Source organism: Leptonychotes weddellii, chromosome 7 (genome assembly GCF_054177405.1).
Source record: "Leptonychotes weddellii isolate Sample4059 chromosome 7, ASM5417740v2, whole genome shotgun sequence".
NCBI lineage: Eukaryota > Metazoa > Chordata > Mammalia > Carnivora > Phocidae > Leptonychotes > Leptonychotes weddellii.
In genome coordinates this window covers 133238877-133266295 of record NC_138375.1, presented here as the reverse complement: position 1 = coordinate 133266295, position 27419 = coordinate 133238877, and the positions used below count along the sequence as shown (strand labels likewise).

General features: G+C 42.3%; 1 protein-coding gene across 1 annotated transcript; it reads left to right on the top strand.

Moving 5' to 3' along the window:
- Positions 1 to 13432: 13432 nt before the first annotated feature.
- Positions 13433 to 24527, top strand: ZNF879 (zinc finger protein 879). Its single transcript, XM_031017644.2, is given in 6 exon segments — positions 13433 to 13569; positions 14794 to 14848; positions 16463 to 16589; positions 16940 to 17035; positions 22314 to 23725; positions 23728 to 24527. Coding segments are annotated over 5 exon segments (1785 nt in total). The 5' UTR covers positions 13433 to 13569; positions 14794 to 14815; the 3' UTR covers positions 23845 to 24527.
- Positions 24528 to 27419: the final 2892 nt, after the last annotated feature.

The following is a 27419-nucleotide window of genomic DNA, read 5'->3' as shown; positions in this document are numbered from 1 at the left end:
GAGACATGAAGATTTACACCTAGATTCTATTCTAAGATTCTGATAGTTTTAGTTCTCACATTTAGGGCTTTGATCCACGTGGAGTGAATTTTTGTGTATGATGTGTGGGTAGGGGGCATCCCTCTGCACGTGGACATCCAGTTGGATGCATAGACATCCTCTGTGATAGGTCATATGTGGGCAAAGACCTGAACCTGAATGAAGTGTGTGACAGAGCAATGTCTCCCAGGCAGAGAGAAGAGCCACCAGTGACTCTAGGTACAGTCCGGCACAAATGAATCAAGGAATGCATGCAGGTGTTTCTGCTGGAGCACAGTGTATGTATTCCTGATAACTTTGGTGTCACCTAAAAATGCCGACGAAAGATAACTGGAGTTACTGTGGGAAGAATGGGATTGGAACAGACCATTCAAACCATAAGCATGTTTAGAACCAGACACTAACAAAAACCATCATCCTTTTTTTTTTTTTTAAGATTTTATTTGTCAGAGAGAGAGAGAGAGTGAGGGAGCACAAGTGGGGGAGTGGCAGGCAGAGGGAGAGGGAGAAGCAGGCTCTCCGCTGAGCAAGGAGCCCGATGCAGGGCTCGATCCCAGGACCCTGGGATCATGACCCGAGCAGAAGGCAGGTGCTTAACCGACTGAGCCACCTAGGCGTTCCACCACCATCCTTTTTTGAAGAAGATTTTATTTACTTGAGAGAGAGAACGAGCGGTGTGGAGGGGCAGAGAGAGAGAAGCAGACTCCCTGCTGATCAAGCTTCCTGCCTGATGCGGAGCTTGATCCTAGGACCCAGAGATCATGACCTGAGCCGAAGGCAGACGCTTAACCGACTGAGCCACCCAGGTGCCTGCCAAACCACAATCCTAATAAAAAGTAATCGCACAGTTAAAAAGATGTTGTAAGTTATTAGATACATAAGTACATACACACGAGACAGAGAAAGAGCAAGGGGGCTTCACTTATTAAGAATGGTGAAAGGACCTTGGAAAAGGAATATGATGGAAAGTTTGTGTCACTGAGTTAGGAAGACCACATGGAAGTGTTTCAGACTGAAAGCAGGCGGCCACACTGAGCTACGAGAGACAGTGGTGTCAGGAATAGTCCTGTTCTCCCCAGCTGGACTGCTCTCAGCTGCGCTGGCTTGCCTGCATTCAGATCCTCTTGCCCGAAGTGTAAAATATTAATTTTCTGGGGAAAAATCTCATACAAACCAAGAAACCTTCCTTATAACACCGCATTAATCCACAATACAGAAGCATTACTGCAGTAGAACACATTTCTTCACATACAAATTTTCAGAGTAGAAAAAAGAAAGTATTTTACCGTTCATTTTATGAAGCCAAAACATAGCTAGAACAAGAGGTAAAATTTTCAGCCAAACTAAGGGGCACAGAGACCAAAATCCTAGTCAAAACATTTGCAACCTGAAATACTTAAAAACCTCATAAGCAAGTCTGGTTTGCCCCAGAAATGCACTTCAGCAGATTAATGACTTAAAATTTATTAACGGAATTCACTGCATTAACAGATTAAAGGGAAAAAAAATGATTATCTAAATGGATGCAGAGAAAGCATTTGGTAACATCTAATATTCATTCATGATTTTAAAAACTTAGTAATCTAGGGATCTTCTTTAGCCTGATGAAGTTAGCTACCAAAAGCCTACAGAAAATATTATACTTGGTGATCAAGTCATTTCAGGTATTTATTCCTTTAAACTCAGAACAAGACAACAATTCCAATTATCACTCCCTCTTGGGGGCACTAGTCAGTACAAGAAAAAAATAAGCATGATTGAATTAAAGATACACACTCTCATCATTTGCAGATGTGGTTAACTACTGTAGTCAGCATCCTCTAGAGAAACAGAAGATAGTTAGATAGATAGATAGATAGATAGATAGATAGATAGATAGATAAATAGATAGACATGGAGTTTCAGCCTGAGGCCTCAGAACCAGGAGAGCCCATGGTGTATGTTCCAGACAGAAGGCCAGCTGATGTTTCAGTTCGAGTCCAACAGCAGAAGACCAATGTCCCAGCTCAAAGAAGGGAGGGTAGGCCTTTTTGTCCTGTCTGGGCCTTCCGTTGATTGGATGAGGCCCACCTATGTTAAGGATGGCAATCTGCTTTATTCAGTCTGCCAATTCAAATGTGAATCTGCTCTGGAAAACACTTTCACAGACATACCCAGAATGATGTTTGATCAGATATCTGTGCGCCCTGGGCCCTTGTCAAGTTGACATATGCAACTAAACATCACCACATCACCCCTTGTCTACTTGGCACCCATATGCATCTCCTTAAGCCACACTTAAGCTCTATGTAAGGGCAATAACAAGGTCACTTCACTTAACGTGATACAACTCTCCTGCATACAACCAGAAACTCACTAACCCCTTCCCCAGAAGGGGAGGTAATGTTTTTGAGTGATGTTTACGCTTCTCCTTGATATCCTGTAACATAAATACTATGAGCCATCGATAGTCCTGTCTGGTTGGGTGGTTATACTTTTCCCTTGACCTTAATCGCAGGGCGTGGTGGCACTAGAGACCTCCAGAGGGGTCTCCTGTATTCCACTGCGGCACAGCTGTCTACCTTCCCCGGGGTGGTACTCGGGAGCAATCACCTTGGCCAGCACGGTAAACCCCTGCTCTGCCTGTTGATTCAGAGGCACGAGGAGTCCCAAGTGACCACCTTAACTTCCAGTTGAGGGTAATTATTGCTGTGTCTCCAGGTGGGAGCAGTCCACCCTCTGGAACTCAAGACCACTGCACCAGCAGAACACGAGGTTGTGGGAACCAGAAGCAAACATTTTTCTAGCGGGTCTCTAAGGGTAATAGTGGTACCTCTGGTTCTACCCCTGGATTCCTGGGTCTTCTAATCCTGGCTATGGGGGCAATAGCACCATTTGTTGGAATAGGTTAGATTAACCCTAGGTCACCCACCGACCGCAAGAAAATTCCCGTGCAACGAGGTGCGTTGTAAAATACCACGCAATCTCCGACCCCACGGCACATCCCTCTTGGGGATCAGTTTGGCTCCCAGAGACCCAAAGGCTTAGTCAGAGAAATGGGATCCTTAAAATTCTAAAGAGTTCAGGATGCCCCCTTCCACCACCCCTGCTTAAGAACTATGCTCCCCAAAGCTATAAAGGCCTATAAAAATGGCCAACATCTAATCAAAGAAAGCCTAGAATTTTGTGTCCCAAGAACTTGGCTTGGTAACTGTCAGAGTGGGGGACCCCAAAATGTGGCTGGACAGAAATGTGGGTTGCACCCCCTTTATAGCCAGATAGGACTCAACAAAAATGTGGGGTGAACTCAGGTTGCGGCCCAGGGTTCCAACAAACTGCCGCCGGCCCTCAGGGAAAATTACAGCAGCTATTACGAGGAATGTTCCAATCAGACAAGATTGTTTAGGAGGTGCACTTGAAAGCAAGGGTTCCCGAATCAATAGACAGAATGGGGTAACTATTTTAATTGGCATGCAGAAGTCTCCAAAGGGCTTCGAAATTCCTAAGTAGCTTCATTGGAAGATTTGTTGCTAAAGGCTAATGAAAAACTGAAGACTTAAGAGGTGCCTAAAATAAAAGGCCGTAAGCCTGACATCCGTCCTCCTGCTCCCCTCCACCCTCCTTTATTTGAATACTCAGCTCTAGTAATCCTTGGTCTGAATTGCATCTACGAGATGTCAACAAAAGTCTACCCAGTTAGTGGCTTAATGGACATCCCCACATCTCTCCCCAAAGGAAGGCCCCTGTGCGGGTCCCTCTCAGGAGTTGATAGGACTTGGGGATTTTTCTGGAGCCAAGGAAAAATAAAATTAACCCTAATGAAATATCTTGCCAAATTCTGGTAAATAGCAGAGTTACATCCTCTTCTTTAAACCCCATTCAGAGCCTGCAGATGGGATCCTGGGGAAACTGGCAGAGGCCAGCTAACGTGAGACTTCGGACCAGAATCAGCTCTCGCGCCCGGATCTCTGTCTGTAGTACCCGGAGAGACAAATCAGATTTCCCATTGTCCTTTACCTTTCCAAATCCAGGGCGTTGTTACTGATCTTTGGGAGTGGCTCTGGATCTTGTGAAGACAATATCCCTTGCACCCTCTTTGAGGGTGCCTCCCGGGGCCATGGGGTTGTTTAGTGCTGCCCGAAATATTGACTGCTTGGCCACGCTGAAACCTGGCAAGGTATTTAAAAGGATTTAAAACTCTACGATCAGAAATTCGGCCAAATTGAAAGCTGACATTCAGAGCCTGATAGAAAATTTTTTAGCCACCCCCCCACCCCAAAAGCAAATAGACGATAATGCGGTTGGGTGGGTAAAATCAACTTCGGAGGTCATTTAGGATATAGTGTCATTCTTTGGGAAGTGGAGAGCAATTGTCTTGACCTCACAAATCCTTGCAAACCAGAGATGCAGCTCCGGAGGCAGTTCAAAGTTCACCTATTCCTTTTTACCCATCCCGAAACCTCCCCTATTTCTCTTAAAAGGCTTGTAACTTGCATTCTCTCCCTGTGCCTTTGGGAGGCAAAGGTTAAAGCACAAACTTCGGGAAGGTCATTCTTATCACAAGAAAAATAAATGGGGGAAAACTCATTTGAAACTTAGCTTTAGCCATCAGAGCAGGTGGCTTTAACTTACTCCACCCGCCAGAAAAACAACTGAGATCCAACTTCTTTTAGAACGAAAGCGGAAGCTATAAAGTCTCTGTTTATTCCGTCTGCATGTTTATGTGTGTCTCTACATGTGTGTTGTGGATGTGTGGTATTTTCTACCTCCAGACGGTACTATCAAGTTAATTTGCATTAGACTTCTCTTTCGTTGGTTTAAACAAATAAGCACTTATATAAACTTCATAAAAATTCTCAAGAATATAATAGAAACTAACCCAAGGGAATTTCAGGTTCATGTGATCTGGGAAAAAGATCTGGCATTAAAGCTAGTTTAAGGTTGTTGGTTTATTCAATCAACGTTAAACATAAAACTTGTATTCCACCTGAGTTGACTAGCCAAGTAAGTTCATGTTATCTCTTACAAGATATGTCAGCAAGAAAAATAGCTTGGGGGTAATGGTTAACTTTGTCTAATGTTTAATGAGGTTTCTGTAGGTACTCCAAACATAATTGTTGAAAACAAGTGATTTAAATAGATGTAAGGGGGATAAAAGTTTTTAGGTTCCCTGAAAATTTCGGTCACCTAAAACCTTAAAGTTTTGCTAAGTTAAATTAAATGATGAGGTCATTAAATAGCTAGATCATTTCCAAATAAGATAAGATACGGAAACATTTATTACTGAATATATGTTTATTTACCTCTGGCTTATTACAGAGGAACTGCAAATAAATTTGGGTCTGTTAGTAAACATACATGACACCCCATTGAAACATTTACTATGAGAAAGCATATGTTGCTAGAAATTATGAAATGTATTAATACATTTGCAAAAACACAGAACGTTAATATAAAAGACAGTTCATGATTGTTTACTTATTTAATTTCACTAAAAACTAAGGTTTGTAAAGGATAACAATTCTAATATATGTAATTAAAACTACTAGAAAAGCTAAGGGAAAGGAATTTTATACATAATCTGGATTAGATAAGATTGGAACAAATTTAAGTAAATGAGTTTTGTATTAAAAATAAGCTGGAGCAAAGTTAGAATTTGGTTTTCTCTTAGCTCAAAGGACAAAATTTTCTTGGACTATTGGTCTGCTCTCAATAATAAGGGATTATGAAAGGGTGCTTATTTATTTACCTTTTAAGTAGTCTGCCTAGAAAAAAGAGGCCTGTGTCTTGTCAAAAATAATCACCGACATTAAACCTGGTACACTCATCATTGAAAGAGCTAAGTTTTGCTCAGAACTATGTAAGCTTCTATGTTTGCCTGCGAAATCTTTTGTCACTATGGTTAAATGGATAACTAAATATTGTTCCCGTCATAATCCTAGTTATTATCTTAAAAGTTGTATGTCACAAAAATAACCAAATTTCCTTGTCAACTGCCTCATAATGAACTCTAATCAGATCTCTAACCATGGAAATTTTCAGTCTTTGTCATTTACAGAGTTATTATTTTACTCTGATGCTTTTGCAAAAGTGTTTCATCTTCAGAGAGATTCATAGAAAGGGCTTTGCTGGTAATTTTAAGATCATAAAATTGAACTGGGTAAGAATTTCCAGAACTAATGGTCAAACTGACCTGCTCAAACTGACCTGCTAAATCCTGGACTAGAAAGCCAATTAGATCAGGAACTCAATGCAGAGAGTGGAGCTCAGAACAGAAAGGGGATCTACCTATGGTCCTTGGAAACCATGAGAAAGACTGTAAACTCAAAAGGTTTATGGGATACCACACCTATGTTTTTGCTGTCCCTGAAGCCATTGGAAGCCTCCTTCAGTCCCACCACGGCCACCAAATCTGTTAAATAATAAAAATGCAACCAAGTTTAAGTCTGAAGGTCTAATGGGCCTTATTCATAATTTGGGCAGCATCCAATCTAATAAATACAGAGGAGCTCCAAAATGCTGCAAAAAGGTAAGGTTTGTAAAGGCAGAGTGGGAGTAGAGAAAAGGAAATTATTAACAGAGAGTGAATGCATTCTTCCAGGCCAGGTGGACCTCCTAACTAGTGCTGACCAGGTAACTTCAGATTAACTGGTTAAAGGTCACATTCCTGGAGGGCTGAAACTAATTAGATTGGGTATTAAGTCTTGGTTTGCTGATGTGGGGTTTAGCACAAGTGACTCCATCCTGGGCCTGCTGTCTTCTTTTTAACACTACAAAGAAGGAAACTGAGTTATAACTCCCAACCCTTATATCAAGTGTTTCCTAATTTAGAAAAAAAAAATGCTTCTACACAGCAAAGGAAACTATCAACAAATGAAAAGGCAACTTACTGAATGGGAGAAAATATTTATAAATCATATATCTGATAAGGGATTAATATCCAAAATAGATAAAGAACTCATATAACTCGACAGCAAAAAAACCCCAAACGATCTGATTAAAAAAATGGGCAGAGGACCCGAATAGACATTTTTCCAAAGAAGACGTATGGATGGCCAACAGGTACATGACAAAGTACTCAACATCACTCATCAGCAGGGAAATGCAAATCAAAATCACAATGAGATATCACCTTACACCTGTTAGAATGACTATTATCAAAAAGACAAGAAATAACAAGCGTTGGCCAGGATGTGGAAAAAAGGGAACCCTTGTGCGCTGTTACTGGGAATGCAAATTGGTGCAGTCCCCGTGGAAAACAGTATGGAGTTTCCTTAATTTTTTTTTTAAGATTTTTATTTATTTATTTATTTATTTATTTATTTATTTATTTATTTATTTATTTGACAGAGAGAGACACAGTGAGAGAGGGAACACAAGCAGGCGGAGTGGGAGCGGGAGAGGCAGGCTTCCCGCTGAACAGGGAGCCCAATGTGGGGCTCGATCCCAGGACCCCAGGATCATGACCTAAGCTGAAGGCAGATGCTTAACGACTGAGACACCCAGGCGCCCCCAGAGTTTCCTTAAATTAAAAATAGAACTGCCATATTGTAGGGGAGGGGAAAAAGTTTCCTCTACCCTTCTAGATCCTTTTGGCTGTTCTAAAAATTAAATTGACCATGGGGTGCCTCAGTGGCAGAGTCAATTGGGCATCCAACTCTGGTTTTGGCTCAAGTCATGATCTCATGGGTCGTAAGACTGAACCCTGTGTCAGGCTCCGCACTCAGCATGGAGTCTGCTTAAAGACTCTCTTTCTCTCTTCCTCCCACCTAAAATAAGTAAATAAATCTTAAAATAAATAAATAAATACTAAATTGACATAAGACAGATTAATTTGCATGTACAGGAGCTCATAGAAATGGAAGACTCAGAGAAGTGACCAAAGCAGGCAGCTTTTAGACAAAGCAATAATACATTTGTGAAAAGTGGACAAGACAAAGAAGTTTGGGCTTGGGTACTAAATTAGTAAAGAATAAGGTTTGTTTATACAGCCTCTTCACCACTGAACTCCCTATCTCTTGTGCTCCTTTACAGTTAATCCCTTCCCCCCATTATCCCCAGCATTAGGGAACCACTGATTTTACTTCTGTCCCTTCTAGCTTTGTCTCTTCTTGTATATTATATATAAAGGAGCACACAATATGTAACCTCTTGTGTCCTGCTTCTCTCACTTAGCATAATGCTTTTAAGATTAATCTATGTTGGGGCGCCTGGGTGGCTCAGTTGGTTAAGCATCTGCCTTCGGCTCAGGTCATGATCCCAGGGTCCTGGGATTGAGACCTGTATTGGGAGCGGGGAGCCTGCTTCTCCCTCTCTCCCCTGCTCGTGCTTTATCTCTCGCTATCTCTCTTTCAAATAAATAAAATCATTTTTTAAAAAAGATTATGTTGACAAATGTCAGCAATTTGTTTCTTTTTACTGCATGAAGATATCGAAATCTATTGATTTTCTTACAGGGACGCCTGGGTAGGTCAGTTGGTTAAGCATCTGCCTTCAGCTCAGGTCATGATTCCAGGGTCCTGGGATCGAGCCCCATGTCAGGCTCCCTACTTGGCAGGGAGTCTGCTTCTCCCTCTCCCTCTGCTGCTCTCTCTCACTCACTCTCTCTCTCTGTGTCAGATAAATAAATAAAATCTTTTCCAAAAAAAAAGATGTTCATACAGGTTTTTGTGTGGACATATGTTTTCATTTACCCTTGAGTAGATACCTAGACGTGAGATTGCTGGGTCATATGGAAAGTGCATGTTTAACTTTATAAGAAACTGACAAAATGTTTTCCAAAGTGTGAGAGTTCTGCTCTTTTCACGTTTTCACCAGCATTTTGTATTATCCTTTAAAAAATTATTCAATCATTTTAGTAGGTGTGTTAGTTTCTTATTGCTGCTGTGACAAACCGCCACAAATTCAGGGGCTTAAAACATGCATTTATTCCCTTGCAATTCTGGAGGCCAGAGGTCCAAAATCAATTTCACTGAGCCCAAGTCAACATGACAGCATGGCTGCTTCCTCCTGGGGCTCTAAGGGAGAATCCCTTTCCTTGCGTTTTCCAGCTTTTGGTAGGTACCCGTATTCCTTGGCTTACAGCCTCTTTCCTCCATCTTCAAAGGCAGCAGTTTGGCATCTTCAATTCTTTCTTTCTATCCCCCTGCTTCCATCATCATATAACCTCCATTCCGACTCCCTGCCCGCCTTTTGTAAGGACCAATGTGATTATGTCAAGCACACCTAGATAATCCAGGATAACTGCCCCATCTCAGAATCCTTAACTAGATCACATGGGCATGGTCCCTTCTGCCATATAAGGTAACAGTCACACATCCTGGGGATTAAGATATGGACGTATTTGAGGGGCCGTGGTCCTCTCTACTGTAGTAGGTACGTAGTGGTATCTCCCTATAGGCTGAATTTGCATTTCCCTAAGGACTAATGATGTTGTGCAACATTTTCTGAGTTTAATTGCCATTCTTGTATCTTTTTAGTGAAGTATCTGACCAAATCTTTTGCCCATTTAAAAAATTAGGCTGTTTGGTGTAGTACAACAGAGTTTTTTGAAGTTCTTTAGATGTTCTGGATACAAAACTATCAGATATATGCTTTTCAAATGTTTCTCCCCATCTGTGTCTTGTCTTTTCATGCTCCTAAAACTGTCACTTGATGAGTAGAAATTTTTCATTTTGATGAAGTCCTATATGTTGCTTTGCAGAGACCTGGTAAGGCAACATCATGGAAGTACAGATTTCCACATATGCATAATCGAAAATAAAACACAGTAAGCTAGATTTCTAAATTTTGGTTCTAAGTCTCCTTGTTGATACTGGTGGATAAGTAGGCTGTAACACTACTCCAAGAGATGCAGACAGCAAAAAACGTACTCGACAGTTTGGAAGGTGAGCTGCCAACAGCTAAAGTGGTGATTCCATCCTTGGCCAGTGTCTCTCTGTGGCCCAGACCACTAATGCATTAGGTCCTGGTAGAAAAGCCCTCCTTTTGGGGGCTGTCTTCATACTCCCCAAGATACTCAAAGCTGAGCCAGCATTACCTCCCAATGTGTCAGGTCCAAGACTCCAAATACTGATGGCCCAGTGGGCTAGAAGGCAGGCAGTGCTGGTGAGCAGGCACTCAGACTCTGGGGAATGAGGCAGCTTGGTGCAAGCCCTGCTCTCCTCCCCATTAGCATAGCCCAGGGCCCTGGGTCCACATTCCTACACAGAACGGGCTGATGCCAAGGCTCAGGACATGCTAGATGGGGAAGGGAGAAATATCCCGAGCTGGGTGATGGAGAACAGGGCTGCAGGTCTCTCTCTACTACACTGATTGGGACCTGTAGCCACACAACAACCTTATTAAGAATTAAAAAAATGTTACTTCAAAACTTTTTTTTTTTTAAAGATTTTATTTATTTATTTGAGAGAGAATGAGATAGAGAGAGAGAGCATGAGAGGGGGGAAGGTCAGAGGGCGAAGCAGGCTGCCCGCTGAGCAAGGAGCCCGATGCGGGACTCGATCCTGGGACTCCAGGATCATGACCTGAGCCGAAGGCAGTCGCCCAACCAACTGAGCCACCCAGGCGCCCACTTCAAAACTTTTATAATGTGATCACATGACAAAACATTTTGCAGCAGATAAAATCTTGCATTTTAAGACAAATATCCTTTTATTTCTGTTAAGCTGAATATACAATTATTGTTCCCCAGGTGACCAACTTTTGTGTACTACAGTATAATTTCACATTAATAAAACAAACTGAAAAGTTGAAAAGACAACTTCGTGAAGTTCTAATTACAAAAATAAATCAAACAATTTATATTTAAAAAAGAATGTTGACTTAAAAGAATATAGTTTAAGATTACTCTGCAGCTGGTTAGGAAGTCATATACCCTGTTTCCATTTGCCTACTGGTCTCTATTAAATACTTAATATACATAAAATTTACATCTGAAGTCAATTGGTATCTGTGTCAGCCCCCTGAAAAAGACAAGAACCTTAGCCTGTCATCACACCCTCTCTGCCATTCCCTTTTGTTATCACCTGTGTTTTGTTTTTTTTTAAGATTTTATTTACTTATTTGACAGAGAGAGACACAGCGAGAGAGGGAACACAAGCAGAGGGAGTGGGAGAGGGAGAAGCAGGCTTCCTGTGGAGCAGGGAGCCCGATGTGGGGCTCGATCCCAGGACCCTGGGATCACGACCTGAGCCGAAGGCAGATGCTTAATGACTGAGCCACCCAGGCTCCCCGTCATCTGTGTTTTCAATCCTATTATCTTCACAATATGCTCAAGAATCATTTTGAACCCCGATGTTTTACTAATGTACTTACTACATTCTCCTATAATCCACACAAGTTATACTTTCTTTGATTTTTTTCTTTTTTAAGGAAGAGAGAGAATGAGAGTGTGCAAGCATGGAGGAGGGGTAGAGAGGAGAGAGAATCCCAAGGAGGCTCCATGCCCAGTATAGAGACTAACATGGGGCTTGACCTCACAACCCAAAGATCATAACCTGAGCCGAAATCAAGAGTCAGACGTCCAACTGACTTGAGCCACCCAGGTACCCCTCTTTGATTTTTTTAATGGATTATATTTCATTAATTCAATCAGAGATATTTTAGGGATTACAATCTATGCAAATTCTTTAATCTTCCAAATGCCTTTACTTCACTCACAATTGAATGCTAGATTAAAGGGTTACAGAATTACAAGTCCTAAGTCATTTTACTTTAGAAATCTGAGAATATTGCTCCACACTGTCTTCTAGAATCCAGTGCTGCTGCTGAGAGTCTGATATCAGCCTCTTTGCTTTGCCTGGAATAGTGGGCATTCTTGATTAACCAACATCCATTCAACCCCCTCTTCCTATTTCCCAACAGAATTTGGGAATGTGCATGTCCACATCGCACCCAACTCCTGAGCAGCAGAGAGGAGGGAAGGAAGAAACTTGGTTTTTTGATGACCTCACTGAACTACTCATTCTGAGGGAGCTAGAGTCCAACCCAAGAATTTCTCGTTCTCCCTGTATCATTTAAGACAATTGAAGCAGTCCCATCTTCTATTACTTGTAGCAAGGGACACATAGGTAATCTTTTATTTCATTCTTACATCCTGGTAGCTCCTAGGATTTTCTGTTTATCCTTAAGACTTCTGAAATTTCATCCAGGATATATTTTTGTAGGCCTCCCGTGGCCCAACCCCATCATTATGTTCAACACCTTATATTCTATTTAATCTGAAGACCCAAGCCTTCTTCAGCTCGAACGTTTCCATAGCTTTATCTGTAATCTATTTGTAATTTTTCTTCCTCTTCATTTCTGGTTTCTTCTTCTGAATCTATTAGATGGATTTTGGACCTCAGGGCACACTGCTGCATGCCTTCCAAGCTTTTCTCTCAATTTCTGGGGTTCTGATGGTATTTTCTAGAGCTGTAGGGAATCCATTCCTTTGAAAATTAAATATGTATGTGTTTTTGTCATTTTAAGGAATATTAAGAGAAAAAAGGAGGCAATCATGTCTACTCAGTCTGTCACTTTATTTATACTTTGTAAATCTCAATGTTATGCTGTTTTGCCAATAACAGTTCATAATTGTTACTTCTTTATCTTGTATTGCTATTATTTTTATCGCGGTAAAAGTCACATAACACAAAATTTACCATTTTAGCCATTTCTAAGTGTACAGTTCAGGAGTACTAAGTTCATTCACACTGTTGTACAACCATCACCGTCATCCATTTCCAGAACTTTTTCATCATCCAAACTGAAACTCTATACCCATTAAACAATAAATTCTCATTCCCCTCTTCCCCAAACCCCTGGTAACCGTTTTTCTACTTTGTCTATGACTCTGACTATTCTAAATACCTCATATAAGTGGAATCACACAGTATTTAAGTCTGCCTTATTTTACTTGGCATGTCTTCAAGCTCCATCCATGTTGGAGCATGGGTCCGAATTTCTGTCCTTTATACGACTGACTGATTTTCCACTGTACGCACACACCACATTATGTTTATCCACTCACCTGTCCACTGACACCGGCTTGTTTCCATCTTTTGGCTACTGTAAATAATGCTGCTCTTAACATTGTACAAATACCAGTTTAAGTCATCGCTTTCAATTCCATTGGGAATATACCCAGACGAGGAATTGCTGAATCAAGAACGAGCAGCAGCAAGCGGCGAATTTTCCATATTTTTAAATACATACCCACTTTTCCCATAAAGGGTGCTCGACAGGACAAGTGCTGAGAGAGGCAGAAAGACGAGGCTTCAGCCTTCTTGGGCTCCCGGCAAAACGGCGTTCTCTAGCCTTACCGCGATTGGCCCTTCTCGGACACCGTAGGCCGCCGTCCTGCGACGATGTCTGGGAAATAGAGTTCGAAAGGAAAAGTGCTGCGGTTCGGCCGAGGCACCCGGCTCCCTCTCTCGTGCGCAGGCGCAGTTGCGCCCGGCGGCCTGGCGGCGGCGGCGAAAAATATCCCCGGACTAGGTATCCTGCGTGTCTCCAGTGCGGTCCGCCGCTTGGCGTCCCCGTCGCGGCGGGCGCAGGTACAGGCTGCCGGTGAGAGCGGGCCCAGGGTGTGCAGCTCCCGCGGCGGGGCCAGGGCAGAGGGCAGGCCGCCGCGCGAGTCCCCGTTGCGGGCGTCGGAGCGGCGGCGGCGGCGGCCTCGGCAGGTGAAGGCGGCCCGGGGAGGGGGCGTTGCCCCGGGAGCTCTGGGCTCCCGCGGTCCCGCAGCCCCGAAAATCGGAGCTGTCGCCGCCTGAGCCCCGGGCGCCAGCCTCGGGCGGGGCTCTTGGAGCAGTGGCCCCAGAACTGAGATTGCAGCGAGCCCTGCCTCGTTGGAGGGTTCGTGCACCCGGGGGCGGCTTTTGGCTGGTAGCGTTTGTGGGTCTCCCCCACCCCCACCTCGCTCCGAGTTTCAACTTTATTCCATTGTGTATTAGTTTTTGCTATCCTTGCTATATTGAGCTTGTGTGGCCCCGTTCTCCCGGAGTGAATCCTAGAGTGATTTGACTATTCTTTTTGTTTGTTTGTTTAGATTAATTTCGTCCTTTTGCTGAGTTACTTCCCTTTTCCCCAAATTTTAAATTCATCTTTAGCCAATGATGCTCTTTCTTTTGAGCCTTGTGGGGTTTTTTTGGAGCAGGGAGAGGATGGGTAATGTTTTCGTTTATATTAAGGGAATTTGATAACTCTTTCTTCATAAAGGAAGCACCATTTCCGAGGGGGAAGAGAAGACTAATTTTCGGTTGGCTCTTCCTGAAAAGAACACCAATTTCCTTCGAATGTTATGTGAAGAATTATTGTAATTATCATATTATTATACTTTGCTGTCATACTTTATATCTAATTATTTACTATGTTAGGTACAATATAATTTTATAATTATAATATAGTTCAAAATACTTAAGTATAGATGTGCGGAATATTTATGTTATTTCTCTTCTATTGAGCATCTCTGTGAGCCCGGCCTGACTGCCCTTTACTCTGTTAATGTACATCAGATGGCTCTAATTCCTTAGTCTGATTTATCTTTATTCAGAAACCACTGGCTGAAAGGTAGCCGGCCGGTGACTGGAAGTATGCTTGCTGCCCACTCCTGGTTTGGGTGGCCATGCCCACGGACCCTCTAACTCAGGGATGCCTGGGCTCCCAGTTTCCCTCTGGCTTCCATCTGCAGGCTGCTCAGTGTGTGGGGCTCTCTAATTTAGTCAGGCCTCATGAGGGTGGGAGTACAGACAGGATGGACAGACAGACTGCTCACAGTTTCTTTCTCCATTTCAGGTGCCTTCTCCAGGAGGGAGAAATGGCCACAAGGTTGCTGCCAGCCCAGGCTCAGGTGAGTGAGGGCTTCTTTCTTCACCTGCCTACCTGGTTCAGAGATGTGAACACACTGAAGCCATTGTTGAGCTTTAGGAGGCAGTGAAGCCCATGGAGGGACCTGAGGGCCTGGTAGGGTAACTCAGGAAAGAAGCTGCTTCTCTCTCTCTCTCTTTTTTAATATTTTTTATTATGTTCATTAGTTTTTGATGTAGTATTCAAGGATTCATTAGTTGTGATTCTAGCTCATTTCTTCAAGCATGTGAAGAAATCCGAGTAGTTCTGGATTAGGTTCTGGATTAGGTCCTGGATTAGGGTTCACTTAGCACAGTCCCCTCCAGTTCCATCCATGTTGATGCAAATGGTGGTATTCATCCTTTCTGATGGCCGAGTAATAATCCATTGTATGTATGGACCACATCAAGCTGTTTCTCTAGTGCTTGGGGCCGGTCTCATTGGGAATTCCCCACCTAACAGCTAAGTACTTGTTGATTAGGAGTTCAGTGTTCCCCCTCCCCAGCCTTGTGCCAAAGCCACACCCAGAGCTCTGTGAGGGATCTAGGTATGTTTTTTTCCCTGTGAAGGTTGGAAACTTGGGGGAATCAGGTAATTCTCTCTGTAACATTAGGAATTCAAAGAGAAAATGTCTGGTCCTTACTCTCAAGGAATTGAGGACCAATCAACTAGAGTGGTACCTAATAGGAGTCCAGGTGATTGTCTAGGAAGATCCAAGAAAGAAGACCTCAGAATCAGCAAGTGTGATCCGAGGTACTTGTAGTCTAGTTGATTCTTGAACAACGCAGGGTTTCAGTGTTGCCGGGTGAACTGGGGAGGCCCTGGGGCCTCGACCAAGCCTGTCCTGAAGGAGTTGCTGAAGGTTCTTGGTCTTGTCTCAAGAAAGAATTCAAGGATGGACACACAACACAGCAGATGGTGACACAGCAGGGAAGTTTATTAAAGCAAAAATTATACTCTCAAGATAGGAGAGCAGATGAGCTTGAGAGAAAGAGAGAGAGAGCGCGAGCGGGAGCTTTGTGCCCTGGGGTTTGAGTTGCTATCTTTTATTGACAGTTGTTAACTAGGGGGTGGAATATTCTGGAGGGGCAGTTTCACTTTCCATTTGCCTGAGTTAAGAGATAAGCTGGAAAGAAGAGCTTAAGGAAAAATGTGGGACAAAGGTCAGTGAGTACAAGCAGGTGGGCAGTAAAGGTCAGGTCTTGGGGTCTAGCTGTGACAATATTACAAGCAGAAGAAGGGTAAGAACAGCACAGTAAGATGTTTTGAGAGGGAGAGACCACATTCACATAATTTTGCTATAGTATATTGTTATAATTGTTCTATTATTAGTTGTTAATTTCTTACTGTGCCTGATTTATAAATTAAACTTTATCATAGGATTGTATTTATAGGAAAAACCAGTATATATAGGGTATGGTACTCCCCAAGTTTTAGGCATCCTCTGGGGGAGGGATCTTAGAACATAACTCCCTGCAGAAGTGGGAACAACTGTAGGTACATTTGGAAAGGACAGAGACTCGCCTAGAGATGCTTGCAACCTTGCGCGGCGACAGGCTGGCTGCTCATCCCCCAAGGGGATGGTCCCAGGTGAGCAGGAGTGGGTTTCCCGTTGCAGGAGTCTGTGACATTCAGGGACGTGGCCGTGTTCTTCAGCCAGGACGAGTGGCTGCGCCTGGACTCCGCGCAGAGGACCCTGTACCGGGAGGTGATGCTGGAGAACTACGGCACCCTCGTCTCGCTGGGTAAGGACCTTTCCTCGTGATGGAGAGTCTGTCGGGGGAGCATCGTGGGGCCCTCTCCGAGGAGGACCCGCAGGGGGGCTCACAGGGTGGCAGTTGCTCCCCCCGGCCCCTGCCAAGAAAGGCCTCGGGTTGGTAGAGTCGGTGTTGGGCAGCCTTTGTGTGCTTTTGCTGTTCTTTGTCCCCAGACTCTGTCCCTCTGGGTCTCATGAGAGGTTCCAGTTTGGAGGCGTGCCCAACCAGCGCCCTGACTTTCTTCCTGAGACCACCTCCGGCCATCCCCTAGGAGCCTAACTTAAGCCCCTCTCATGTCTGCACAGCGGACTCATTCTCTTCTTCTTGCTCACGAACAGGAATCCTGTTTTCCAAACCAAAGGTCATCTTCCAGCTACAGCAAGGGGAAGACCCCTGGATGGTGGAAAATGGAGTGTCTCAAGGCCCGTGTGTAGGTGAGTGACAGTGATTGGGAAGTGAACAGAGCATTTTCTCACTGCCTGGCTTCTGCTGATCAGAAGACGTTGACCAGGGCCTGGGGAAGGCTGGGAAGGGCATATCCTCTCTCTCTACCTTTCTGAGTCCTTGATACGGCAGGTTCAGAGGGAGAGTTGAATTCTCCCAAGAAGGGCCCACTTCTCTCCGATGTCCTTTGTAATGTGAATGCAGAAAATGTGACACCGTATATAACGCATAAAGTCTTGTGAGTCATATCTTCCCCTGTTTTTCGGACTGATTATTTTCCTTTTTAAAAATTTTTTTTTATTTAAATTCAGTTAGGCAGGGGCGCCTGGGTGGCTCAGTCGTTAAGCGTCTGCCTTCGGCTCAGGTCATGATCCCAGGGTCCTGGGATCGAGCCCCACGTCAGGCTCCCTGCTCGGCGGGAAGCTTGCTTCTCCCTCTCGCACTCCCCCTGCTTGTGTTCCTGCTCTCGCTGTGTCTCTGTCAAATAAATAAAATCTTTAAAAAAAAAAAAATTCAATTAGGAAACATATAGTACATCATTAGTTTCAGATGTAGTATTTCATCAGTTACATATAACACTCAGTGCTCATCACATCACGTGCCCTCCTTACTGCCCATCACCCAATTACCCCGTCCCCCCACCCTTCTCCCCTCCAGCAACCCTCAGTTTGTTTCCTATAGCTAGGAGTCTCTCATGGTTTTTCTCCCTATCTGAGGACTTCCCATTCCTTTTTTTGGACTGATTATTTTCTTACATTATCTTCCCTTGGTGGTTTGAACAGACCTTCTATCCCTACAGTACATCCCTACAGTACATCCCTCATTGTTCCCGCTTGGGTTTTTATTTGACTTTTTTGGTCTGCAACTTACTACCTATGGTTCAGCTAAAAAGAAAACGCGGACATGTGTGCATTTATATACTACACGAGAGCGAGAAAGCAGGAGTAGCAACATGGTGATAAATAGAATTTATGCAGAAGGTTCGCAGATATTCAACATGGCATTCTCCTAAATCTTTTGTGTGAAAATACTCAAAATAATATGTTCCAGACCCTGGCTGCTAGGATATGTCTCTCAGTCTCTAAAACTGCTCTGGGTTGCTGGATCCATAAGCTCTCATTTGCTGTTCTGCTTTGTCTTTGTTTTTTGTTGTTGTTGTTATTGTCATTCTGGGTTTTCGGTGGGTTTTTTTTGTCTTTGTTTGCTTTTATTCTGTTTTGTCTTTGATTCTAGCACCAGAGGGTGGCTGTCTCCTTTGAGTTTTGCTACTTAACCAGCATTTATTTCTCTTGATGGCAGGACACAGGCTTTCTGGGCAGCTCAATCCTGTGTTTCCATTCATGAGCTTTGTCTTCAGATTTTCCCCTTTGTTTTGACTAGAGTGTTTTCTTGAATAGTATTTTCAGAAAGGTTCGTTTGTGCTCTATTTGTACATGTCTACAATCAATTCTTTTAGGATGCCTGGGTGGCTCAGACGGTTTAGCGTCTGCCCTTCAGCTCAGGTCATGATCCCAGGGTCCTGGGATCGAGCCCCGCATCGGGCTCCCTGCTCGGCGGAGAGCCTGCTTCTCCCTCTGCCTCTGCCTCTCCCTGTGCTTCTGTTCTCTTTCTCTCTCTGTCAAATATTGAAAACCTTTAAAAATACATTTTAAAAATAGATAATAAATAAAATCAATTCTTTTACCTCTCTGGTGAGAATTATGGATCTAGAATTCTGGCATCAAATTTTTTTTTCCTTCACACTTGGCTGTAGTGACTGAGCACTGAGTGTCGTTTTTAAAAAGTCCTCCATTGACATGGTTCTTTTTCCTTTATCTTCTGTGTAGAAATCTGGTCCCTCCACCCCTTTTCTTGTCTTCTGTCTAGAATATTATAGGATATTTTCTTTTATCTTTGGAATGCAGAAGGTTCATTAGGTTGTATCAAATACCAAGGAGTTTTGGTGTAATACTGTTACTTGGCATCACGGGGCCCTTTGCTTTGAAGAGCCAAGTCTTTTTTCGCTTCAGGGACATTTTTTTCTACTACATACTAATGTGTATTCTGCCACATTCCACCAACAATCCAAGGAAGCTAACTGTAAGAATAATGATAAAATAGAAGTTTGGTCAGAACCTTAAAAAGTGAATATATCTGTGATAAGGGCCAGCAATGTAGCCATGGGTGAGTCTCGAATTTGGCTCTGAACCTTCTGGTTGGTAAAGAAATCATTAGTATCAAATTGACTGTGTTCTTCTTTTGCAAGCATTTGAAAAAAATTAACTACTTTTAATTAATACAAGGTATATGTAGTATTGTAAAAAAAAAAAAAAAAGGAAGGGCGCCTGGGTGGCTCAGTCAGTTAAGCGTCTGCCTTCAGCTCAGGTCATGACCCCAGGGTCCTGGGATTGAGCCCCGCATCAGGCTCCCTGCTTGGCGGGAAGCCTGCTTCTCCCTCCCCCACTCCCCCTGCTTGTGTTCCCTCTCGCTGTGTCTCTCTGTCAAATAAATAAATAAAATCTTAAAAAAAAAAAAAAAAGGAGATTCACCTGAAATTTTGCCAACCAACCATGATGAACCTTTGTTGATATTTTACCATTTATCCTCTCAGATTGTGAATATTTGAGTGTGTTTGTGTTTGTGCATGAGGGAGAGACAGAGAGAGATTGATTATACATACTGTTCTCAAACCTATTTTAAATTGTGAATGTCCTTCAGTTATTCAGCCCTCATTAAATAGAGGCCTATGTCTCTGAAAGAGCTCTATTGTATTGTTAAGCCATATTTTATTTATTAATTTTCTGGAAATTTTAATTTCTAGTTTTTTTTCCTATTATTAAGATTGCTGTAGTGGCTATAGAATACAAAGGTATAATATAAAGAGAAACAGAGAAAAGGTCCAGAGAATAAATAATTACAGTACAAGGCATGAGTGTCACCATTAAAAAGTCAAGGAATGTGAATTTGAAAATTCACCCAGGATTCTTTGAAAAACTATTCAACTTCATTATAATCAATGAATTACAAACTAAAGCAATTTGGATGCCATTTTCCCCTTACTGTATTACCCCAAATTAAGAAATACATATCCAGTGTTTTCCTATCGCTCTGACTGATACCTGAGTATCTTTCATAGGATGTTGATGGGTGTAGTCTTTCTGCAGGATGGTCTGGCTTTATTAAAATTGATTCAGGTTTGGAAGTTTATCTTAAGGAAATAATTCCATAATTGTGCAGAGTTGCAAAGGTGGTATAAAGAATGTTTGTTATAACATGAGGGATCACTGGGAAGAAGAAAGCTAAGTGACTCTTAGAAGGGGATTTATTAAATTATGATTATGTTTGTGCTTTGAAATCTTACATTGCCATTAAAATGATGGTGGCAACCTTCATTTGTTGCCATGGAGAGAAGCCCACAGTTTTTTTTTAAGTGCAGAGTAGGTAGGGGGAAGTGTAGTTTCAACCTATTTTTATTTTTTAAATAAAAGTGTTTTCTAATATCCAGAAAAATTCTGGTGAGCTAAATTCCACATCTAGCAATGATTATATTTGTGTGTCGTGTGTATGGCTGAACTCGATTTTCGTGTTTATAGTTTTCTGTATTTTCTTTATTTTTCTTACAATGATTATATATCTCTTTTTTAGTTCAGAAAATAAAAACCCTTTAAGAAAATACATTCATTCCTTTTGAAGCAATGACACCATTCCTTGTACTGTATCCTAAGTGATTAAAAAGTGGACTGAAAATTATTCTCAAGAATGTAATCTTCCCCCAGTAGTCCCCATATCGTTACATGGCACCAGTTTCCATCGAGCTGCCCAGGCCAGAAGCTGGACATCATCCTTGAGTCCTCTCTTTCACGTACTCTGTACATCCTATTCCTAGGTGAAGGTACTTGTCATCTCTGTCTTCAGAACATCCCAATGTGCCCCCCCCACTGCCATGCCGGTGCAGACCGCCATCGCCTCCGTCCAGTCTCCTGAGTGGCTGCTCTGCATCTGCCCACCCCGAATTACAGTCCATTTGTCACACTGCCACTGCGATCCTCTTTAAACAGAACTGTCCTGTCCTTCCTAACCCACGGTGATCTCTGAAGAAATTCCAGATGTCTTCCTGTATCTCACAAGACCCTGCGTGGTACGGCTCCTGCCTCCTTCTTTGCCTCACCTCGTAACACTGGCTTGTTCCTCTTGCTCAGGCCACACTGGACAAATCTGGGTTCCTGGACAACTCAAAGCTGACTCTCGCCTTACGTTCTTTCTGACTGGAACCCTCTTTACACCCACATTTTTGCATGGCCAGCTCTCATTATTTAGATCCCATCTTTAATTCTACTTCCCTATCACCCAGTTTAAAACGTCAGCCCGTTTACTCATACTGCACATCACCTTGTTTTTGTTTGTTTTCCTTATTCTCGTCATCTCCAGGACTCATCATCCCTAGTTTATTTGGCCACTTGGTCACTGTTAATACCCTGCTGCTAGAATATAAACCTTGCAAAAACTGGATTCCTGTCTGATATGTTCCCCATACTCCTGATCTTGACCTTTGCATGGTGGCTACTGAGTAAATAACTGCTTGAACGATGGGCGCCTGGGTGCTCAGTTGGTTAAGCGACTGCCTTCTGCTCAGGTCATGATCCTGGAGTCCCAGGATCGAGTCCCGCATCGGGCTCCCTGCTCAGCGCGGAGTCTGCTTCTCCCTCTGACCCTCCCCCCTCTCCTGCTTTCTCTCTCTCATTCTCTCTCTCAAATAAATAAATAAAATCTTTAAAAATAAATAAATAAATAACTGCTTGAACGAGTGAGGGAATGTCCATCATAACAGCACATACAGCACTCGGAGGAGTTCCAAAACAGCACTAATTGAGGCCCTGGGTTTCAGAGAGCTTTTTAAGACCCACAGCTCTTCCAGGTTTTACTTGTAGCTCCTCTGCAGGTTCCTCGTGGATTTATCTTGAGTGCACTGGTGACTGATGCGGGAGAGGGAGCTGAGGAGTAACACAACCCACTGAACTCAGAAGTGCTCTGTCCCCTGCTGACCTGAGCTTTTTCCTAGAGCGGGCCTGGCTGCCCTTGTTGGAGGAGCTTCCCTCGGAGTTCACCTGAGCTTTCCTCAGATCCTCTCCACCCAGGCATGTCTCCCATGCTGCTTCTTTCTCTTGCCCTTTTTTCTCCCCATCCTTTCTTAAGAATCCGGGAAGTATTTGTCAGCAGTTCTTGTATATTTTGGTGTCACTTTTCTTTACTCTCAGTGCAAGGGAGACTTACCCATTTTGTTTATTTTAGGTTGGGAGCGCTTGTTTGAAACTACAGTTTCTGAAGAAGAAAATCAGGAAGTAATGAATAAACTCCTAGGTGACAGTCCTTTTGATTTCAAGCCAGGGAAAGCCTATATAAATGAGGACAAGCTAGAGAAGCAACAAGGCAAAAAGAACAAACCTTTCAGGAAAGTCTTAGTCACCATCAAAAACACCTACCTGAGGGAGAGGAGCTTTACAAGTATTGAGCTCGGGAAAAATCTCAGTCTGAAATCATCCCTTATTAGAAAACCCAGACTCGTTTCCAGAGGAAGGAAACCCCATTCCCAGCAGTATTCAGTTCTGTTTAAACAACTGGGAGTCAATACGGTGCGCAAATGTTACAAATGTAACCTCTGTGGGAAAATCTTCCTCCACAGTTCTTCCCTGAGTAAACACCAGAGAATCCACACCGGAGAGAAGCTCTACAAATGCAAGGAATGTCGGAAAGCTTTCAGCCAAAGCTCCTCTCTCACTCAGCACCTGAGAGTTCACACGGGAGAGAAACCTTACATCTGCGGCGAATGTGGGAAAGCCTTCAGTTTCACCACATCCCTCATCGGACATCAGAGGATGCATACTGGAGAGAGACCCTATAAATGCAACGAGTGTGGCAAGACATTTAAAGGAAGCTCATCCCTGAATAATCACCAACGAATTCATACCGGAGAAAAGCCCTATAAATGTAACGAGTGTGGGAGAGCCTTTAGCCAGTGCTCATCTCTTATTCAACATCACAGGATTCATACTGGAGAGAAACCCTACGAATGTAGTCAGTGCGGGAAAGCCTTTACTTCAATATCTCGGCTAAGTAGACACCATAGAATTCATACTGGAGAGAAACCCTTTAATTGTAATGAGTGTGGGAAAGTATTCAGTTATCACTCGGCCCTTATCATACATCAGAGAATCCACACTGGGGAGAAACCTTATGCGTGTAAAGAATGCGGGAAAGCCTTCAGCCAAAGCTCTGCTCTGATACAGCATCAAAGAATTCATACAGGAGAAAAACCCTACAAATGCAACGAATGTGGGAAGGCCTTCTCCTGGATTTCACGGCTTAATATACACAACAGAATCCATACCGGAGAGAAACCGTATAAGTGTAAAGAATGTGGAAAAGCCTTCAGTTCTCACTCAGCGGTTAATACTCATCGAAAAATTCACACTGGAGAGAAACCTTATAAATGTAATGACTGTGAAAAAGCCTTCAACCAAAGCTCAGCTCTCATTCAGCACCAGAGAATTCACACTGGAGAGAAACCATTTAGCTGTAAAGTATGTGGGAAAGCCTTCCGACAAAGCTCATCCCTTATGACGCATATGAGGATTCATACAGGAGAAAAGCCGTATAAATGTAAAGAATGTGGGAAGGCTTTTAGTCAGAGCTCATCCCTTACCAATCATCAGAGGACTCATACTGGAGAAAAACTATAAATAAAACACATGTGGTGGAAGGTCTTCCAACTGAAGTTCATTCCATACTCAATTTTGAAAAACTCATCCTGGGCAGGAAGTGATGAAGAGTAGTTAATTGTGAGGTAAACTTCAGAATGTAGACCTCCTCAGACATCAGAGACTTCATGATGCAGGTAACATTAGGTGTATTAGGAAAGCTTCTGTGAAATGTGTTTTTCATAGTTTTTAAGTTATTACTATAAGGTAGAGAATGTGTAAGATTCTTTTATCTTCTCCTGGCTGACGTGCAATAAGAGCCCCCAGCTTTCGCAAGCGTCCCTGGGAAGCGTGTTGATTTATGTGAAAGTGCAGCCATAAAATCCAGACTTTAGATTAATCCAGACATCTATTTTTTGAAATGACATTTCAGTGTTATGCAAGCCAGTTATCCTAAGAAGACTGTTTTGGAGAAGACATGTAAGCAGGTGACCTCTAGCTACCTCACTGTCACTAAAATGAGTTCTTTAATAGTTTAAGGCAAATCGCGTACTTGGTGGTTGTGAAAATTTTTGGATTGTTTCTTCTTTGCTTTCCAAGCCATTTACCTGAGAAGAAAATCACTCTGTAAACTCTGCAGGCATACGGGCCTGTGAGTTTTCTTCCTGATGACTTGTTCCCAGCTCTGAAGCAGATCTAAAGTCACTTTATTTTAAATCACAAAATGCATGGTATTTCACTTGGTTTTATCATAAAGTGATTACCTTTGCTGTGTGAGGTTGAGAATTAAAGGTTATTCAGACAACTACTGCTTTTGCAAGTTACTCCACTGATAAATGTTAGTGATGATCTTACAGTGTAAGATGGGAGCATGCCTCTCGGCACCCAAGGCTTTGCCTGCTTCATTGAGCTCTCTGGTTATCATCCAGGAAGGCCCAGGAAGAGTGTGGATCACCATTCGTCCTAGCTGGTGGTAAAGTGAACCAGGTAACTTTCACTCCCTCCCACAGTTTGAGGGCCATGAGACAGAAATTGAGACTTTAAGTTCAGTAAATGGGCTGTTAGATGCTTCAACAAGTTAGCACGTTTCAGCATTTCTAAAATGTGAATAATAATTCTGGCAATGTAAAAAGTTATCTCCCAAGTCAAACTAAAATTGTTGAACTTTACGGAAGCAACATCCTTTGGTGTTGTCCAGTATCATCAAGAGTGGGCAAGCACTAAAGGACTGAACTACCTATTTTGTTTAAAAACAAACAACTAGTTTCTTTCTCTTTGTCAAAGAGTTAAAAAAATAATAAAAATACCTCAGAAAAGGTACTATTGGGGGTGGAGACTGAGCTAAAGCAAAAATCACTGGATTCAACTTCTGCTTCCTGGGACCAACTAATCAGTCTTACTGTTCCAGACTCATGAGGAACAGACTTTTGAGTCATGTAATCCTCCACTGCTGTGCCTTTTTCCCTACAACCATTCTTTTAAATTCTCTAATTTCTGGGAAAATAAAACTTCCCTGTCTTAGTCCACTTAGGTTGCCATAATAAATACCACAGCCTGGGTGGCTTATAAACCACTGAAACTTACTTCTTAAAAGTCCAGAGGCTGGGAGGTCCAAATTCATGGCACCTGCATGCGTGTGTTCTGGTGAGGATCCTCTGGTTCCTCGCCGGTGCCTTCTTGGAACCTCACATGGTGGAAGGGGTGAGGGAGCTCTCCGAGGCCTCTTATGAGGGCACTAATCGAATTCATGAGGCTCCACCCTCATGACAGTCACCTCCCAAAGGCCCCACCTCCTAATACTATCACCTCTGGGGTTAGGTTTTCAACACGAATTTTGAAGGGGCACACGTTTAGACCATTGCCTCTCCAAATAACAACATAGTCCTAAAAATAATCCCCCCAAATAAATCTGAATAAAGTTATATGAAGAAAATATCAAGCCCAGTTATTTTTACGTTGAGGTCTCTCAAAGTTGCAAGTAACAGGCAATTTGAGTCTTACGCACGATCTTCCAGAGGAGATCATGTACAAGCACAATGATTCCAATATAACCCAGGACCAAAATTGACAAGGAAAGTACAAGAAATTAAAAAATGTTGGCCTATATCATCCATGAACAAAAATGTAAAAACCCTAAACAAAGCAAATGTAATCCAGAAGTACCTCAACATAGTTAATGCATCATGATAAATGTAGATTTTTCATGGGAATTGGCGGTTATTTAGCATTAGGAAACTTACAGATGCTGTGTACCACATGGGCAGGTTAAAGGTGCAAAATCCACATGTTCATCTCAGTAAATGCAGGCAAAGCAATCTCAATACTCACCACCCATTCATTTAAAAATTCTTAACTAAGCAGAGGAGATAGTTTACTTAACCTGGTAAAAGGGTTTTTGCCAGAAACCTGCTGGAAAAAAATGGTAAAATGTTAGAAGCAGTCATGACAGGAGGAACATAGGGAAAGAACAAATTACTCAATAATGAATAATGGCTCTAGAAAAAATGGTTCATCCACATAGAAAAATTGGATGCCTACCATCACCACAAAAAGAATCGTGTGAAAGGCAAAATTGTATCTTTTGGAAGAAGATGTAAAGAAAAACTTTATGACCTCACAATAGGGAAGGATTTTTTTAAACAGGATACAAATAAGCCATGAAATCTTTTTTTATATTTGCTCACATTAAAAAAAAAAGAACATCTGGTTATCAAAATACACCAAAATGGAGATGAAAAGTCAAGACATAAAACAGGAGATCTTTTCACAACATTTTTGACAAACGCTTACTGTCCGGAAAATTTAAATACTTTGTACAAATCAACTTAAAAAAAAAGACAACCTTGTAGGAAAAAAAGTGGTCCAAATACATGACTACTTATTTCACAGAAGAGGAAATACAGATTTATAAAAACATGAAAAGATGCTTAAAAATGGAAATTAGAATCACAGGATTTTATGAGATTTTATGACTTTTTAAATAGACCTTATTTTTTTAAATTTATTTTTGATTTTTTTAGCAGGCTCTATATCCAACATGGGGTTGAACGCACGATCCCATGATTAAGAATCACACACTTCACTGACTTAGCCAGGCACCCCAAATTTCATGGGGTTTTTTGTTTTGTTTTTTAAGATGAGTAAAAACAAAGATGTGTGACATTACTGAGTTTTGGGATGTATGTGGAGTAACTGGAATCCATGCTCCACTGTGGGAGTGTAAATTGATAACACCATTGGCATCCTATAAAGTTGAACATGTCCTATGCATAGATGATAGATAAATGTGTGCATATGAGCAGTAAGAGACAGGTATAAAGATATCCTTAGCAGCACTGATCATAGAAGCTAATGTTTGGAAGTAGTCTGAATGTTAATAGGAAAACGGAGAATTTTGGAATATTAACAATGTAGAGCAGCAGGGAGAATGAATGAACCAAAGCTATAAGCAAACACAGATGAATTTCAAAGCCTGTTGACTTTTCAAAAGTCAGAGGAAACAACATATGGTATAATGACATGTTCCGCAATATTAAATTGATTCTAAGTGATTTATACATGTGGTAAGATACTAAAAATAGCAAGTGGTTGAATGACAAGGTAGTCTAGCTGTCCCTTGCTGTGTAACAACTCATCCCCACACTTAGTGGCTTAAAGCAACAGTTTATTAATGCCATTGGTTCCATATTTAGGTTCAGTT